Source organism: Pseudophryne corroboree, chromosome 8, assembly GCF_028390025.1.
Source record: "Pseudophryne corroboree isolate aPseCor3 chromosome 8, aPseCor3.hap2, whole genome shotgun sequence".
Taxonomy (NCBI): domain Eukaryota; kingdom Metazoa; phylum Chordata; class Amphibia; order Anura; family Myobatrachidae; genus Pseudophryne; species Pseudophryne corroboree.
This window is the reverse complement of record NC_086451.1, coordinates 135,379,144-135,394,431: the sequence shown is the minus strand read 5'-3', so window position 1 is coordinate 135,394,431 and position 15,288 is coordinate 135,379,144. Positions and strand designations below refer to the sequence as shown.

Genomic DNA, 15,288 nt, shown 5'->3' with positions numbered 1-15,288 from the left:
CGAGGGCGTCCACTGCTATAGCTTGAGTGTCCCTTGACCTGGAACAATATCCCTGAGGTCTCTCGTTGAGGCGAGACGTCAACATGTCCAATTGAGGCACTCCTCAAAGACTTGTCACTTCTGTGAAAACTTCTCGATGACGACAGAATTTCTCCCGGATGGAAAATCGCGTCTGCAGAGGAAATCTATTTCTCCGTCGTTTACATCCGGAACGAAGACTGCTATTATAGCGTTTACCAGTCTTTCCACCCAGCGGAAAACTTTTGTTGCTTCTGGCATTGCCGCTTTGCTCCTCGGTCCGCCCTAGCGGCTTACTTACGCCACTGCTGTCAAGTCGTCCGACAGAATTAACACGGGCAGATCACGAAAAATATGTTTGTTGAAAATAGCTCTTAATTCAAGAAAGCTTATTGCAGACAAGCTTCACAGCTTGACCTTTTCCTCTGGAAATACTTCCCTTGCAAGGACTGCTCCCCAGCCTCGGAGATCTGCATGCATGGACACCAGGACCTAATCCTGGATCCCGAACCTTCGTCCCTCTATGAGGTGAGAACTGAGCAGACACCACAGGAGCGATATCCTAGCCATTAGGATTATATTCCGGTGCATGTGCAGGTGAGACCCGGACCACATTTCCAACTGGTCCCGTGAAAACCACTCTGGCATTTGACCTGCTCACTGAAAAGGCCTCTTAGGCCGCACCCATCTTCTTCATCAACGGAACATATTGATGGATTGTCACTACAAATCTGATCCGACTCTGGATCCTCAGACCTCTTTCCACAGGAAAACACAGACCCTCAACCGTTCAGTATCTGCTCTGATACCCACCTCCGACATCTGCGTCGTTGGGAACAGCAGCCATTCCCTGTGTTGAAGAACAGTCAGAGAATAAACAACGATTTGCACCACTTGTTTCTTGACCTCGCCTTAATCTGTCTGCTATTGTAGACAAAGTCTGTGCGAACATACCCCATGGTGGCTCTACTGGTTGCTGCACTAGGGCCTGCTTTTTAGTTTGCTTATACGCAAAACAGTTAGCACATAACCCCTCATCCAAAATCCCTACCTTACAAGATAAGCATGTTAAAGGTGTAGGAGCCCCTGATAAAGTGTCCTAGTCACTTTTGCCGCTCACAGACATGGTAAATAATCTGTTTATACAATATACTACACTCTCGGTGACTGAGATCACTTATATAAATATAGAAGTGATATCAATCTGACCACAATCCGAGCACCTGAATTGAGGATCAGAAACCATGCTTGACAAACATATAAAAGTCTGCAATCACACTAGAAGTCAGTCACATGTTAATCATTAGACCTTGTCATATCAGATTATCATCAACCACAGAATACTTTTTTAGTATGTAGGATTACAATCACTGCACTTCTGTTTTTAAACAGCTATTATCACAAGTTTTCTCAGACATGTTATGCAGAAAACAGTACTATACAGGTCTCATATGCATTGTGTACCAAAATTAACTATTCATACTACACAGTAGAAAAGAATTTTAGTACTGTATAACCCTTTACTCAGAGTGGTATACAGGGAGACTCACCCCACTTCCAGAATCAATCAATACGCCCGACAGACGCGGAGTGGATTCAGACGCTACTTGTGTACACAGTCGCTCCGGTAACTGATTAGAGACACAGACGCTCAATAACGGACCCAGACTCTCAGTGAACGAGGAGTGTATGCAGACACTCCTGTCTGCAACCCGGTCTCAGCGGCAACTCTAGTGTACACAACCACAGCGTCTAAGCTGCGACGAGTACCCTCGTGGTAGTGTCTGAGACGGAAGTGAGGTCATCAGTTCATGGACGGGAGATGCATGGAAACTGGTCATGAACTGGGGGAGGGGCGACCAGGAGAGCGTCCGACTCCCCACTGCTGACATAAACCCCAAGGATCGCGACCTCAGCCTAGTCCTGGCACCTATGATTCCTGCAGCGTAGCGCTGTTGCACTTAAGAGTGGCGGCGCATCAGCCACTGTCTGGTAGTCTCCTCCAATACAGTGTGACTGTGTCCGAATTCCCCTAAATAAGTGGAATCGATGCCTTACCTTCTCCCCATGCTTCGGCCACAGCCTGGTAACGTCTGCTGGACCTGCTAGAACATCCGACACAGACGCCCGTCGAGACAGCACGGGCGTCTGTTGTTGGAGCGACTCTTTCAAGCATGCGTTTAAGACGCTGTTAGGAAAGATCACTCAAAAATTTAGTAAGACTATGAAAATAAAACAACAAAAGCTTAGGCTGCCTTAGCAGCAGCCCTGTGACCATGGTCCGGCTCCTGCCGCACCAAACAAAAAACTGATTTGACCGAGTCGGTGGGCGGGATTATATGGAGGAGCCCAATGTATCCTGGGAGGCCAGAAAGCTTGTGACTATTTGGTGCCATTTTCACTGTCGCTCCGGCATATCCCAATGTTATCCTGTGGATAACCTGTGGACCCAGCTGGAGAAATGACTATTCCTGCTGAAGCAATTTCTGAACTGCTTCTTGCAAACCTTGTCCTTTACATCTACCCGAGATGGCTGTGAAGGCGAAAACATACCTAGTACTGAATCAGAACTGTATGCCTGAAGAAATCGCCCCCCCAGCCTAGGGGTCCCAGGCAAAGGCCTATACCATGCTACTTGTGGCTTATCTTTCTACAGCACCTGACCAGATGGTCTCGCATCCGATTAGCAACCAGGCTCAACACTGCTCATCTTCCCAATTCAGATGATATTGGGCCTATCCAGTGTGATATAGTTGTAGATCCAACCGTACTTTTGGCAGTCTCCTAGGAGTCAAACCCAGGGGCAGAAACAGAACTTTAAGTTTAAAACTGTATGTGGAAGAAAGTTTACCTTTTTGGAGTCTGCTCCTGATTTCAGAATCTGTTAATTCTTACCAAAGAAAAACTTTTCAGAAAGGACAATGATTCCGAACCTTTCCTAAATTCTGAAGCGTCTTCCACCTTCCAGCCATAAACTGCTCTCCGTGCAGATATGATTGAAGCTCATGGCCTGGAGGAAACAATGCCAATATATTGGTGTTTCTCCAGGATCATTGCAATATATGAGAACTTTACAGTTAATGAAAAGATTCTCCATCAATTGCATTAGCCCAGACAACCACTGTCTTTGTCATTTAAGTCAAAACCATGGCTTGGCCCTATGACTGCCCTAGACAGGGAAAGCAAAGATAAAGTAGATCACTTGCATAACTACTTAAGGAGCCACCTCTTTTTTTTAAAAAAAAACATCCCCAACTGGAAGAAGGTAATTAGAATTCAATTTCTTAGGATTCTAACCTCTATTTGGGCACAACCCCAACCTCTTCCCTGATTTCTGTCAGCTGATCTGATTCAGGAAACTCAGGTTTTTAGGATGTTCAAATACAGGTACCTAGGTTTTTAACCAGGCTCCCTCAATGCTTTATTTAGCTCAGCTATATTCCAGCTGAGACTTTCCTCTTCTTTATAAAATGAAGTAGAAAAAAATTGGACTTTCATCTTCCGATTAATTCAGTCATGTGTAGCCTGTGAATGTGAAGATTTTACTTACCATTGCTCTGAGACGCTGCTGGGAGTGATGCACAATAACTGGATCTGCATGTAAAGGCTCTACCTGGTACAGGATTCTGAATAGCTTATCCATTCAGCTTATTGGATAAAATGTGTGCACAGATAGCCCAAGGAAGAGACATCTGTACCTGAATCTTCCTTGTATTTCTGCTGAAGCTAAACACTATGCACATGACCCTCCTTAACCAGAGGAGGACAATACAGCTCTTGTAAAACAAACATGAGTGTCATCACCTTTGCTGCTCTTATACATGATAAATAATCAGCACTTCCACAGTATACTACACAATTTTGTGACTGTAATCTTTAAACGAAATTCATCCGACCCTCCATGCATCAGCACTGAGGATCTGCAAGACAGACTTAGACAAATAGTAAAGTCAGCCTAAATACTAGCAGACAGTCACATTAGTATAAGCAATATGAGTATATTATCAACTACAAATAACATTATTTATGTAGGAGCACACATTTACTGAATCATGTTTAAAACAGATCTAACGTATTCAGACGCAAAGCGAAAGAAACAGTAATGGTACAGACTCACACTTTATCTAACCATTCGTACTCAAAGGTAGATAGAGACTTAGGTGGTCATTCCGAGTTGTATGCTCGTCATTTTTTCTCTTGCAACGGAGCGATTAGTCGCTAATGCGCATGCGCTATGTCCGCAGTGCGACTGCGCCAAGTAAATTTGCTATGCAGTTAGGTATTTTACTCACGGCATTACGAGGTTTTTTCTTCGTTCTGGTGATCGTAATGTGATTGACAGGAAGTGGGTGTTTCTGGGCGGAAACTGGCCGTTTTATGGGAGTGTGTGAAAAAACGCTACCGTTTCTGGGAAAAACGCGGGAGTGGCTGGAGAAACGGAGGAGTGTCTGGGCGAACGCTGGGTGTGTTTGTGACGTCAAACCAGGAACGACAAGCACTGAACTGATCGCACTGGAAGAGTAAGTCTCGAGCTACTCAGAAACTGCACAGAGAAGTCTTTTCGCAATATTGCGAATCTTTCGTTCGCAATTTTGCTAAGCTAAGATTCACTCCCAGTAGGTGGCGGCTTAGCGTGTGCAATGCTGCTAAAAAGCTTGCGAGCGAACAACTCGGAATGAGGGCCTTAGTGCTGTATTACCCGTACTCAGTGGGAAACAGGGAGACTCACCCCGCTTCCAGGACCGATCATACGTTAACGAACGCTGAGTGGATCCAGATGCTAGTAGTGTACACTGCCGCTTCCTGACCCAGTGATCACAGACGTTCCGGTCACACAGCTGCCTATGCTGCGACTGGATCCCCTCGTGATAGCGCTAAGTGAATACAGATGCTCTGGTCACACAGCTGCCTATGCTGCGACCGGGTTCCCTCGTGGTAGTGCTCAGCGAACACAGACGCACCGGTCACACAGCCACCGATGCTGCAACCGGGTCCCCTCGTGGCAGCCAGTGAACACAGACGCCCAGGTCACACAGCTGCCTATGCTGCGACCGGGTCCCCTCGTCTCCTAGTGTAGCTAGTAGCGTCTGAGACGGAAGCGAGGAAACCGTTCATGGCGGGAGACTCTACAGCAACTGGTCATGAACCGGGGGGAGGGGCGACCAGGAGAGAGTCTCACTGCTGACATCAACCCCAGGGATCGCGGCCTCATGCTATTCCTGGTGCCTAAGATCCCTAAGGCCTAGTGCTGGAGCAGCTACTGTTTGGTAGTCTCCTCCCAATACAGTGCGGCTGTGTCCGTATTCCCCTACTAAGCGGAGTCGATGCCTTACCTTCTCTCCGTGCTCCGGCCACAGCCTGGTAACGTCCGCTGGACCTGCTAGTATATCCGACACAGACACCCGCCGAAAAAGCACTCTAGTCGTGGGTAAGCGTTGTTGTGACCCGGTGGAGAGTTGTTGGAGCGACTCTTTCCAATATGCGTATAAGACGCTGTTTAGAAAGAGCACTCAAAAAATTGTAAGACTACAAAGGTAAAATAAAGCTTAGGGCTGCTAAAGAAACAGTAGCCCTGTGACCATGGTCCGGCTCCTGCCGCACCAATCAAAAAACTGATTTGCCTGAGCCAGGGGGCGGGGATATATGGACGGGCCCGTTGCATGCTGGGAGGCTGGAAAGCTTTGACTGATTGGTGCAAATCCGCTGTCGCTCCATCATATCCCATTGTTATCCTGTGGATAACCTGTGGACCCTGCCGGAGAAAAAAAAGCTTTTGCTAGCCTCAGTTCACAGACTGGATAGGAACGAATGCAAATTTTTCATACATAATTACAGATATGTAACTAGAGTGTACATGCTGAACACCCTGGACACCTTTTTGTAAGCAAGATGCTAATAGCACTTCCCTGTGGGATCATAAATGCAGCAATGTAGTTATAATATGCAAAAATACTTGTATTTAAGAACATATAAAATATGTGCACGTGTTTAAATTGTTAACTGCTTCATGAAGCAGTTATAGCTAATAAAATAATATCCAGGGACCTAGTTACAATAGCATTTTAGGACTGTAGAAATTATGTTTATATGAAGTTACGTCTATTAAACTAAGTCTAAAAAACAACAACCTGACTTACCTGTAGAAACTCCTGCATGTTCATAACATTGCTTAGAAAGGACTCCACTTCTTCCTTAATGTGTTTCTTCCCTGTGTACCATGCACATTCTGTAACAAAGAGACACAGTATTTCTAACACTACATTTGGTGACAAGTATGTGCCTTTTGCTGTGGCAAGGTTTTATATGGTACTAGTTTAAAGCCCGCCAAAATGACAGACACCTGGGCTGGATTATATCACCTGAGGGGTGATACAGTGCCTGGATTCAAGGCGACAGACAAAAGCTGTTTTTTCGATCATACAGAAATATAAGTGTACCTATGTATTTGAACTTTAAGTACTGTGGTTGTATTCAATGTACAATAACACAAACTTTCATATTAGGTTCCCCCTAAAGAGATTTTATATATCTCTCTCTAATATTACCAAAGATTTTAATGCCGCTATATAGTTAATTAGTTAAACAAATGTTGACAGCTGCTACCAACATTTAAAAACACACACTTAAATAGGTATTCAATCAGCGGATACATTTATCGTGATTGCCGGTTTTAAGTATTTTTTGCTGCAAAAGTGTGCTCCCGCGATTCGCCATATTCCTATGCAAATAGACGTGAAAATTGGTGGCGAAAGTGGAAAATCTGTCCACATCCCCCAAAAAAGCTAACCAACATCAAATAACAGTATTAAAGTTTATTATTGGTTATAAGTAAAGTGTTTCAACTAACTAGCTTGAAACATCAGCAAACGGCTGAACAATATTAACAAGTAACAAAACAGTACTAAACCAAGAACGAAGCAGTACTGAACAAAGTAAACACTGCAGGATCACGAAGCGCTGGGCGGGCGCCCAGCATCCTCTACGGACTACAAGAAAAGGATTTACTGGTAGGTAATTAAAATCCTATTTTCTCTTACGTCCTAGAGGATGCTGGGGTCCACATTAGTACCATGGGGATGTACCAAAGCTCCCAGAACGGACGGGAGGGAGGGCGCGCAGGCTCCTTCAGAACTGACTGACAAAACTTCAGGTCCTCAGCGGCCAAAGTATCGAACTTGTAGAACTTTGTAAACGTGTTCGACCCAGACCAAGTAGCCGCTCGGCAAAGCTGTAAAGCAGAGACACCCCGGGCAGCCGCCCAGGAAGACCCCAACTTACGAGTAGAGTAGGCCTTAACAGACGAAAGACACGGCAATCCTGCTGTAGAATACGCATGCTGGATAGTGGACCTGATCCAGCGAGAGATCGTCTGCTTAAAAGCAGGACACCCAAGTTTTTTTGGGATCATACAGGACAGAGTCTGATTTTCTGTGATGAGCAGTCCTCGTCACATAGATTTTCAGAGCCCTTACAACATCCAAGGACTTTGATGAAATTGTAGAGTCAGTAGCAACTGGCACCACAATAGGTTGGTTGATATGAAATGCAGACGTGTCCGGAGCTCAGCTCTATCTTCATGGAAGATCAAATAGGGGCTCTTACAAGACAAAGCCCCCAACTCAGACACATCTAGCAGAAGCTAAGGCCAACAAAGTGACAGACTTCCACGTGAGAAACTTGACCTCAACCTCCGGTAGAGGTTCGAACCAATCCGATTGGAGAAACAGTAACACCACGATAAGATCACAGGGCGCCGTAGGCGGCACAAAGGGAGGGTGGATGTGCAGAACCCCTTTCAGGTAAGTCTGAATCTCAGGGAGGGAAGCCAATTGTTTCTGGAAGAAAATGAATAGGGACGAAATCTGGACCTTTACGGACCCCAACCTCAGGCCAATATCCACACCTGCTTGCAGGAAGATGAGAAACACCACCGTAGGAAACTTCTTGGATTCACACCAAGATACATATTTCTTCCAAATACGATGGTAATGTTTAGGACGTTACTCCTTTCCTAGCCTGTATCAGGGTAGGAATAACCAAAAATCTGGCGTTCAACCTCCATGCCGTCAAATGTAGCCGCGGTAAGTTTTGATAAGCAAACGGCCCCTGCTGCTGCAGGTCCTCCCGAAGAGGAAGAGGCCTCAGCTCTACTAGCAGTAGATCCGCATACCAAGCCCTTCTTGGCCAGTCCGGAGCAATGAGGATTGCCTGAACTCCTGTTCTCCTTATGAGTTTTAGAACTCTTGGAATGAGTGGAAGTGGAGGAAACACGTACACTGACTGGAACACCCACAGAGTCACTAGGGCGTCTACCGCTATGGCTTGCAGGTCCCTCGACCTGGAACACCGCTGAAGCTTCTTGTTGAGACGAGAGGCCATGTCTATTTGAGGTAAACCCTAAAAGATCTGTTACCTCTGTGAACACCTCCGGATGGAGTCCCCACTCTCGTGTCTGCTGAGGAAGACCACTTCCCAGTTATCTACTCCCAGAATGAAGATTGCGGACAGCACCAATGCGCGTTTTTCTGCCCAGAGGATGATTCTCGTTACCTCCGACACTGCAGCTCTGCTCTTCGTTCCACCCTGTCGGTTTATGTAAGCCACCATCGTTACCTTGTCAGACTGCACTTGAATGGCTCAATCTCGCAGAAGATGGGCCGCTTGGAGAAGACAGTTGTAGACAGCTCTTCGTTCCATAATGTTTATTGGAAGGCTGGATTCCAGGCTTGACCTCCTTCCCTGGAAGGTTGCCCCCTGAGTGACTGCACCCCAGCCCCGGAGACTTGCATCCGTGGTTAGAATGATCCAATCCCGAATCCCGAACCTGCGGCCCTCCAGAAGGTGAGTTAGTTGTAGTCACCAGAGGAGTGAAATCCTAGCCTTTGGCGACAGACTTATTCTCTGGTGCATGTGTTGATGAGATCCAGACCACTTGTCCAGGAGATCCAGTTGGAAGGGCCGAGCATGAAACCTTCCGTACTGTAGAGCCTTGCAAAAGGCCACCATCTTCCCCAGCGAATGCACTGATGAACAGATACCCGGGCTGGCTTCAGGACATCCCGGACCATTGTTTGTAACACCAACGCTTTCTCCTCTGGAAGAAACACCCTCTGCACTTCCGCGCTGAGGATCATTCCCAGAAAAGAAAACCTCCTGGTCGGCTCCAAATGAGATTTTGGAAGATTCAGGATCCAAAAGTGTTCCCTGAGCAGATGAGTCGCGAGAACAATGGGCTGCAACAACCTCTCCCTGGACGATGCCTTTAGCAGCAGATCGTCCAGATATGGGATTATGTTCACCACGTCTGCGGAGAAGAAAAGGTTTGAATAATAACCCTTGTTTTGCATATGAGGTGGAACTGGGACAATGACCTGTGACTTTTCCAATTTTATGATGGCTTCCTGTAGGATAGCCCTGTCTGTCAGCAAAGATGGCAAGCCTGCTTTTAAGAATCGGTGAGGTGGGAGCTCTTGAAACTCCAGTCTGTACCCCTGGGACACAATATCCTGTACCCATGGATCCAGGCCGGACGACCCCCAGACGTTGCTGAAACGTCTGAGTCTCGCACCCACCAGCCTGTCCTCCAGGCTTTGAGGTCCACCGTCATGCTGAGGATTTTGAGGAACCTGATTAGGTCTCTGGTCCTGGGAGCCTGCGGGTGCAGGCTTTTTGGATTTTGCCCGACCACCTCTAAAGAAAGTGGTAGAACGCTTTGGCTTTTTTGTCTAATCGGTCCGAAAGGACTGCGGCACAGCTGAAGAAAATGGTTTCTTCGTAGAAGGAGTAGCAGAGGGAAGGAAAGGTGACTTACCCGTGGTTGCCGTGGCAACCCACGCATCGAACGCTTCCACAAATAGAGCCTGACCTGTGTAGGGTAAGTTCTCCACACTTCTCCTGGACTCCGCGTCTGCAGACCATTGGCGTAGCCAGAGTCCCCTGCGGGCTGAGACCGACATGGAAGATATCCATGCAGTCAGCGTACCCAGGTCCTTCATGGATTCCACCATGAACCCGCAGAATCCTGTATATTACATAAAAACAATTCAATGTCACTTCTATCCATTGTATCCAAATCCTCTAGTAATGTGCCTGACCACTTTACTATGGCTTTAGAAATCCATGCACAGGCAATAGTGGGCCTTAACCCCACTCCTGAAGCAGTGTAAATGGATTTGAGCGCAGTGCCAATCTTACGATCAGCCGGTTCTTTTAACGTGGTAGAACCAGGGACAGGTAAAACCTTTTTAGACAATCTGGAGACAGATGCGTCAACAATTGGTGGGTTTTCCCATTTTTTTAATCTTCCTCAGGGAAGGGAAAAGCAACCAGAACTCTTTTTGGGTTCTGGAATTTTTTGTCCGGGTTTTCCCAGGATTTTTCAAATATAGCATTTAATTCTTTAGACGCAGGGAAGGTTAGCGAGGCTCTTATTGTCAGAGAAGTAAGCCTCCTCAACCTGCTAAGGTTTGGTGTCATTAATGTTTAACACATCTCTAATGGCCTCAATCATGAGCTGCACCCCCTTTGCAAGGAATGCTGTCCCCCTAAGCACATCCCCATCACCGTCTGCAGTATCAGAATCGGTATCCGTGTCATCTTGCACAATTTGGGCAAGTGCACGTTTGTGGGAACATGCTAGGGGATTTTTGCAGGAATATGGACAGAGCCTGACCAAACTGACAGACTTCAACAACCTGAGTTTCAGTCTCCGTATTAATTACCCTAGCAGAGATCATTCCTTTGATAGAAGTTAACCACTCAGATTCAACAATAGGGATCTGAGACAAAGCATTACAATCCTGTGTACATGGAATGGATACCTCCTGAGAGGACACATCTTCTGCAGCATATGACACAGAGTCCCTAGACATGGCTATGCAAGATATTAAACACCCAAACACACAGGGAAATGTCACACAGTTTCCCCCCAAGCATGCCACAGAGAGACACAGAGATTGGAGCCAACCCACACACAGCGCTTTTTGAGGTAGAACTAATGAAACTGCCAGCGCTGTCTGTGTACCTTAATAGACTACACAGCTTTCCCCCCCTTCTACAACCCCCTGGTACCGCACAGGATAGCTGGAGTTGCTTGGAGGGACAGCTCTCCCTGTCAGAGTCTGTTGTACAGGAACTGCAGGCAGGAAAAAAACGCTGGACGCTGCTGAGTCCACTCTGAGGAGAAGCTCCGCCACCATATCATGGTGCTGCTTCCCGCTCTTTATTATATTATACTGGCCTGAGGATTTCTGCTGGCAGCAATCCGGGGACCCTGACAAGCTTGCTGACCAGTTTAGGGTATAGGCGCTGGCTCAGAGCGCCCCTCACAGCACCGCACTATGTAACGCTAAGCCCCGGAGCGCAGTTAGTACTACGCTCAATACCCTGTTGCCGCCATCTTCAAACAGGCTCCCCGCTTGCCAGGGGGGCCGGTGACTCACTCGCCACCGAAGTCTTCCGGCTCTGTAAGGGGGTGGCGGCGTGCTGCGAGAGTGAGCGGTCACTTGGAGCGGCTAACGATCACCACCCTCAGGAGCTCAGTGTCCTGTCAGCGGATAGTGGCTCAGACCCCGCAGGGCGGACACTACTCCACCCCCCCCCCCCCCCCCCCCCCTTAGTCTCACGAAGCAGGGAGGCTGTTGCCAGCAGCCTCCCTGTAAAATAACCAACTCTAAAAAACTTTTACTAGATAAACTCTGGAGAGCTCCCCTAGCTGTGACCGGCTCCACCGGGCATATTTTGTAAACTGAGTCTGGTAGGAGGGGCATAGAGGGAGGAGCCAGCCCATACTCTAACTCTTGAAGAGCCAGTGGCTCCTAGTGGACCCGTCCATACCCCATGGTACTAATGTGGACCCCAGCATCCTCTAGGACATAAGAGTACTCAGTATACCATATTTTCTACACTTAACTATACACTTCTTGTGACAACACAGATTTATTCAGTTGATATAGCACAGAAGGCAACAAAGGACTTGTTAGAGGGGCAAATTCTCTTCAACTGGAAAAATAAACTAACAATCAATGGAAGCCTGTAAGGACACACCTAGAGGCCAATCCAATCACCCGCGAAGAGTGCGAGTTGCTGTTGCAGTGGCATGTAAACACCGGCACCTAAACTCGCATACCTCATGGCTCTAATGCCTTACTCGCACATTTTTGAGAGTTGGCCGAACTGTAAGTGCGACCGCACTTGTTCGTATTCATGAAGACACTAATATACTACAGAAAAGTGTATCATCTTTGCTTGTATTGGTAGTGTACAGATTACTGCATCTGCTGCTACTTTTCCATAACATTAAATTTAGTGGTTTCACATTTTGGTTAAAGGCTGAATCCTGAAGTAACAGATATGGACAAGGATCTCCTAAGTCACTGGGATCTATGGTGTATGACCTGGAAACACTTGCCACTGTCTTGGGTAATCTGTCACTGCATGGCTGCGACACGGAATGTTAAAAGTGACTGTAAGGTTCTTTACACCAAGATCTCAGTACCCCCAACATCACAGTTGTACAACTGATGCCCCATGGTGGTTTATTAAGGCAACCACTGCTCTTTTGCCGGAGAATATATTTCGATGCTTCTTCAGCAAGTGTTCTTAAAACCGTTAAACTGTCTCCCATACATATTTTTTATTTAAATGACCAAGCCAGCAGCACTGTAGTCTTCAGTATTACCCATTCTGGATTGGACAGTAGGCCTAATTCAGACCTGAACACAGCAGCAAATTTGTTCTCTAATGGGCAAAACCATGTGCACTGCAGAGGGGCAGATATAACATGTGCAGAAACAGTTACATTTGGGTGGGGTGTGTTCAAACTGAAATCTAAATTGCTGTGTAAAAATGATGCAGCCAGTATTTACCCTGCACCGAAACAATATAACCCACCCAAATCTAACTCTCCCTGCACGTTATATCTGCCACCCTGTAGTGACCATGGTTTTGCCCATTAGAGAACAAATTTGCTGCTGCGATAAGGCCTGAATTAGGCTCAGTGACATATCCTTTTGTTCTTATTATTGGGTCCTAGCACACGATGAGACTTTGTTATCTTGATTCAAGACATGATGGTAAATTACAAGTACTGAAGAAGTGGGAAAAGAAAGGTTAATAATAAGAATTTACTTACCGATAATTCTATTTCTCGTAGTCCGTAGTGGATGCTGGGGACTCCGTCAGGACCATGGGGTTTAGCGGCTCCGCAGGAGACAGGGCACAATAATAAAAGCTTTAGGATCAGGTGGTGTGCACTGGCTCCTCCCCCTATGACCCTCCTCCAAGCCTCAGTTAGGATACTGTGCCCGGACGAGCGTGCATAATAAGGAAGGATATTGAATCCCGGGTAAGACTCATACCAGCCACACCAATCACACCGTACAACCTGTGATCTGAACCCAGTTAACAGTATGATAACAACGAAGGAGCCTCTGAAAAGATGGCTCACAACAAGAATAACCCGATTTTTGTAACAATAACTATGTACAAGTATTGCAGACAATCCGCACTTGGGATGGGCGCCCAGCATCCACTACGGACTACGAGAAATAGAATTATCGGTAAGTAAATTCTTATTTTCTCTGACGTCCTAAGTGGATGCTGGGGACTCCGTCAGGACCATGGGGATTATACCAAAGCTCCCAAACGGGCGGGAGAGTGCGGATGACTCTGCAGCACCGAATGAGAGAACTCCAGGTCCTCCTCAGTCAGGGTGTGCCCCTGACCAAGTAGCAGCTCGGCAAAGTTGTAAAGCCGAGACCCCTCGGGCAGCCGCCCAAGATGAGCCCACTTCCTTGTGGAATGGGCTTTTACTGATTTTGGCTGTGGCAAGCCTGCCACAGAATGTGCAAGCTGAATTGTACTACAAATCCAGCGAGCAATCGTCTGCTTAGAAGCAGGAACACCCATCTTGTTGGGTGCATACAGGCTAAACAGCGAGTCAGATTTTCTGACTCCAGTCGTCCTGGAAACATATATTTTCAGGGCCCTGACAACGTCAAGTAACTTGGAGTCCTCCAAGTCCCTAGTAGCCGCAGGTACCACAATAGGTTGGTTCATGTGAAAAACAGAAAACACCTTAAGGAGAAATTGAGGACGAGTCCTCAATTCTGCCCTGTCAGAATGAAAAATTAAGTAAGGGCTTTTATATGATAAGGCCGCCCATTCTGACACACGCCTGGCTGAAGCCAGGGCTAATAGAATCTTCACCTTCCATGTGAAATATTTTAATTCCACAGTGGTGAGTGGATCAAACCAATGTGACTTTAGGAAACTCAAAACAACATTGAGATCCCAAGGTGCCACTGGGGGCACAAAAGGAGGCTGTATATGCAGTACCCCTTTTACAAACGTCTGAACTTCAGGCACTGAAGCCAGTTCTTTCTGGAAGAAATTTGACAGGGTCGAAATTTGAACCTTAATGGACCCTAATTTTAGGCCCATAGACAGTCCTGTTTTCAGGAAATGTAGGAAACGACCCAGTTGGAATTCCTCTGTAGGGACCTTCTTGGCCTCACACCACGCAACATATTTTCGCCAAATGCGGTGAAAATGTTTTGCGGTTACATCCTTCCTGGCTTCGACCAGGGTAGGGATGACTTCATCTGGAATGCCCTTTCAGGATCCGGCGTTCAACTGCCATGCCGTCAAACGCAGCCGCGGTAAGTCTTGGAACAGACAAGGCCCCTGCTGGAGCAGGTCCTTTCTTAAAGGTAGAGGCCACGGTTCTTCCGTGAGCATCTCTTGAAGTTCCGGGTACCAAGTCCTTCTTGACCCATCCGGAACCACGAGTATCGTTCTTACTCATCTCCTTCTTATGATTCTCAGTACTTTTGGTATGAGATGCATAGGAGGGAACACATACCCTGACTGGTACACCCACAGTGTTACCAGAGCGTCCACCGCTATTGCCTGAGGGTCCCTTGACCTGGCGCAATATTTGTCTAGTTTTTTGTTCAGGCGGGACGCCATCATGTCCACCTTTGGTTTTTCCCAACGGTTTACAATCATGTGGAAGACTTCCCGCTGAAGTCCCCACTCTCCCGGGTGGAGGTTATGCCTGCTGAGGAAGTTTGCTTCCCAGTTTTCCACTCCCGGAATTAACACTGCTGAGAGTGTTATCACATGATTTTTCGCCCAGCGAAGAATCCTTGCAGTTTCTGCCATTTCCCTCCTGCTTCATGTGCCGCCCTGTCTGTTTACGTGGGCGACTGCCGTGATGTTGTCCCACTGGATCAATACCGGCTGACCTTGAAGCAGAGGTCTTGCTAA

The 15,288-nt window shown here is 47.0% G+C and overlaps 1 protein-coding gene across 1 annotated transcript in view; it reads right to left on the bottom strand.

Moving 5' to 3' along the window:
- The window catches only part of CENPI (centromere protein I), a 526,595-nt gene that overhangs the window by 146,838 nt on the left and 364,469 nt on the right, over window positions 1–15,288 (bottom strand). The window contains exon 12 of the mRNA XM_063936944.1: window positions 6,156–6,244. Coding sequence (XP_063793014.1) covers window positions 6,156–6,244 — 89 coding nt within the window. The remainder of the gene's footprint in view (window positions 1–6,155; window positions 6,245–15,288) is intronic.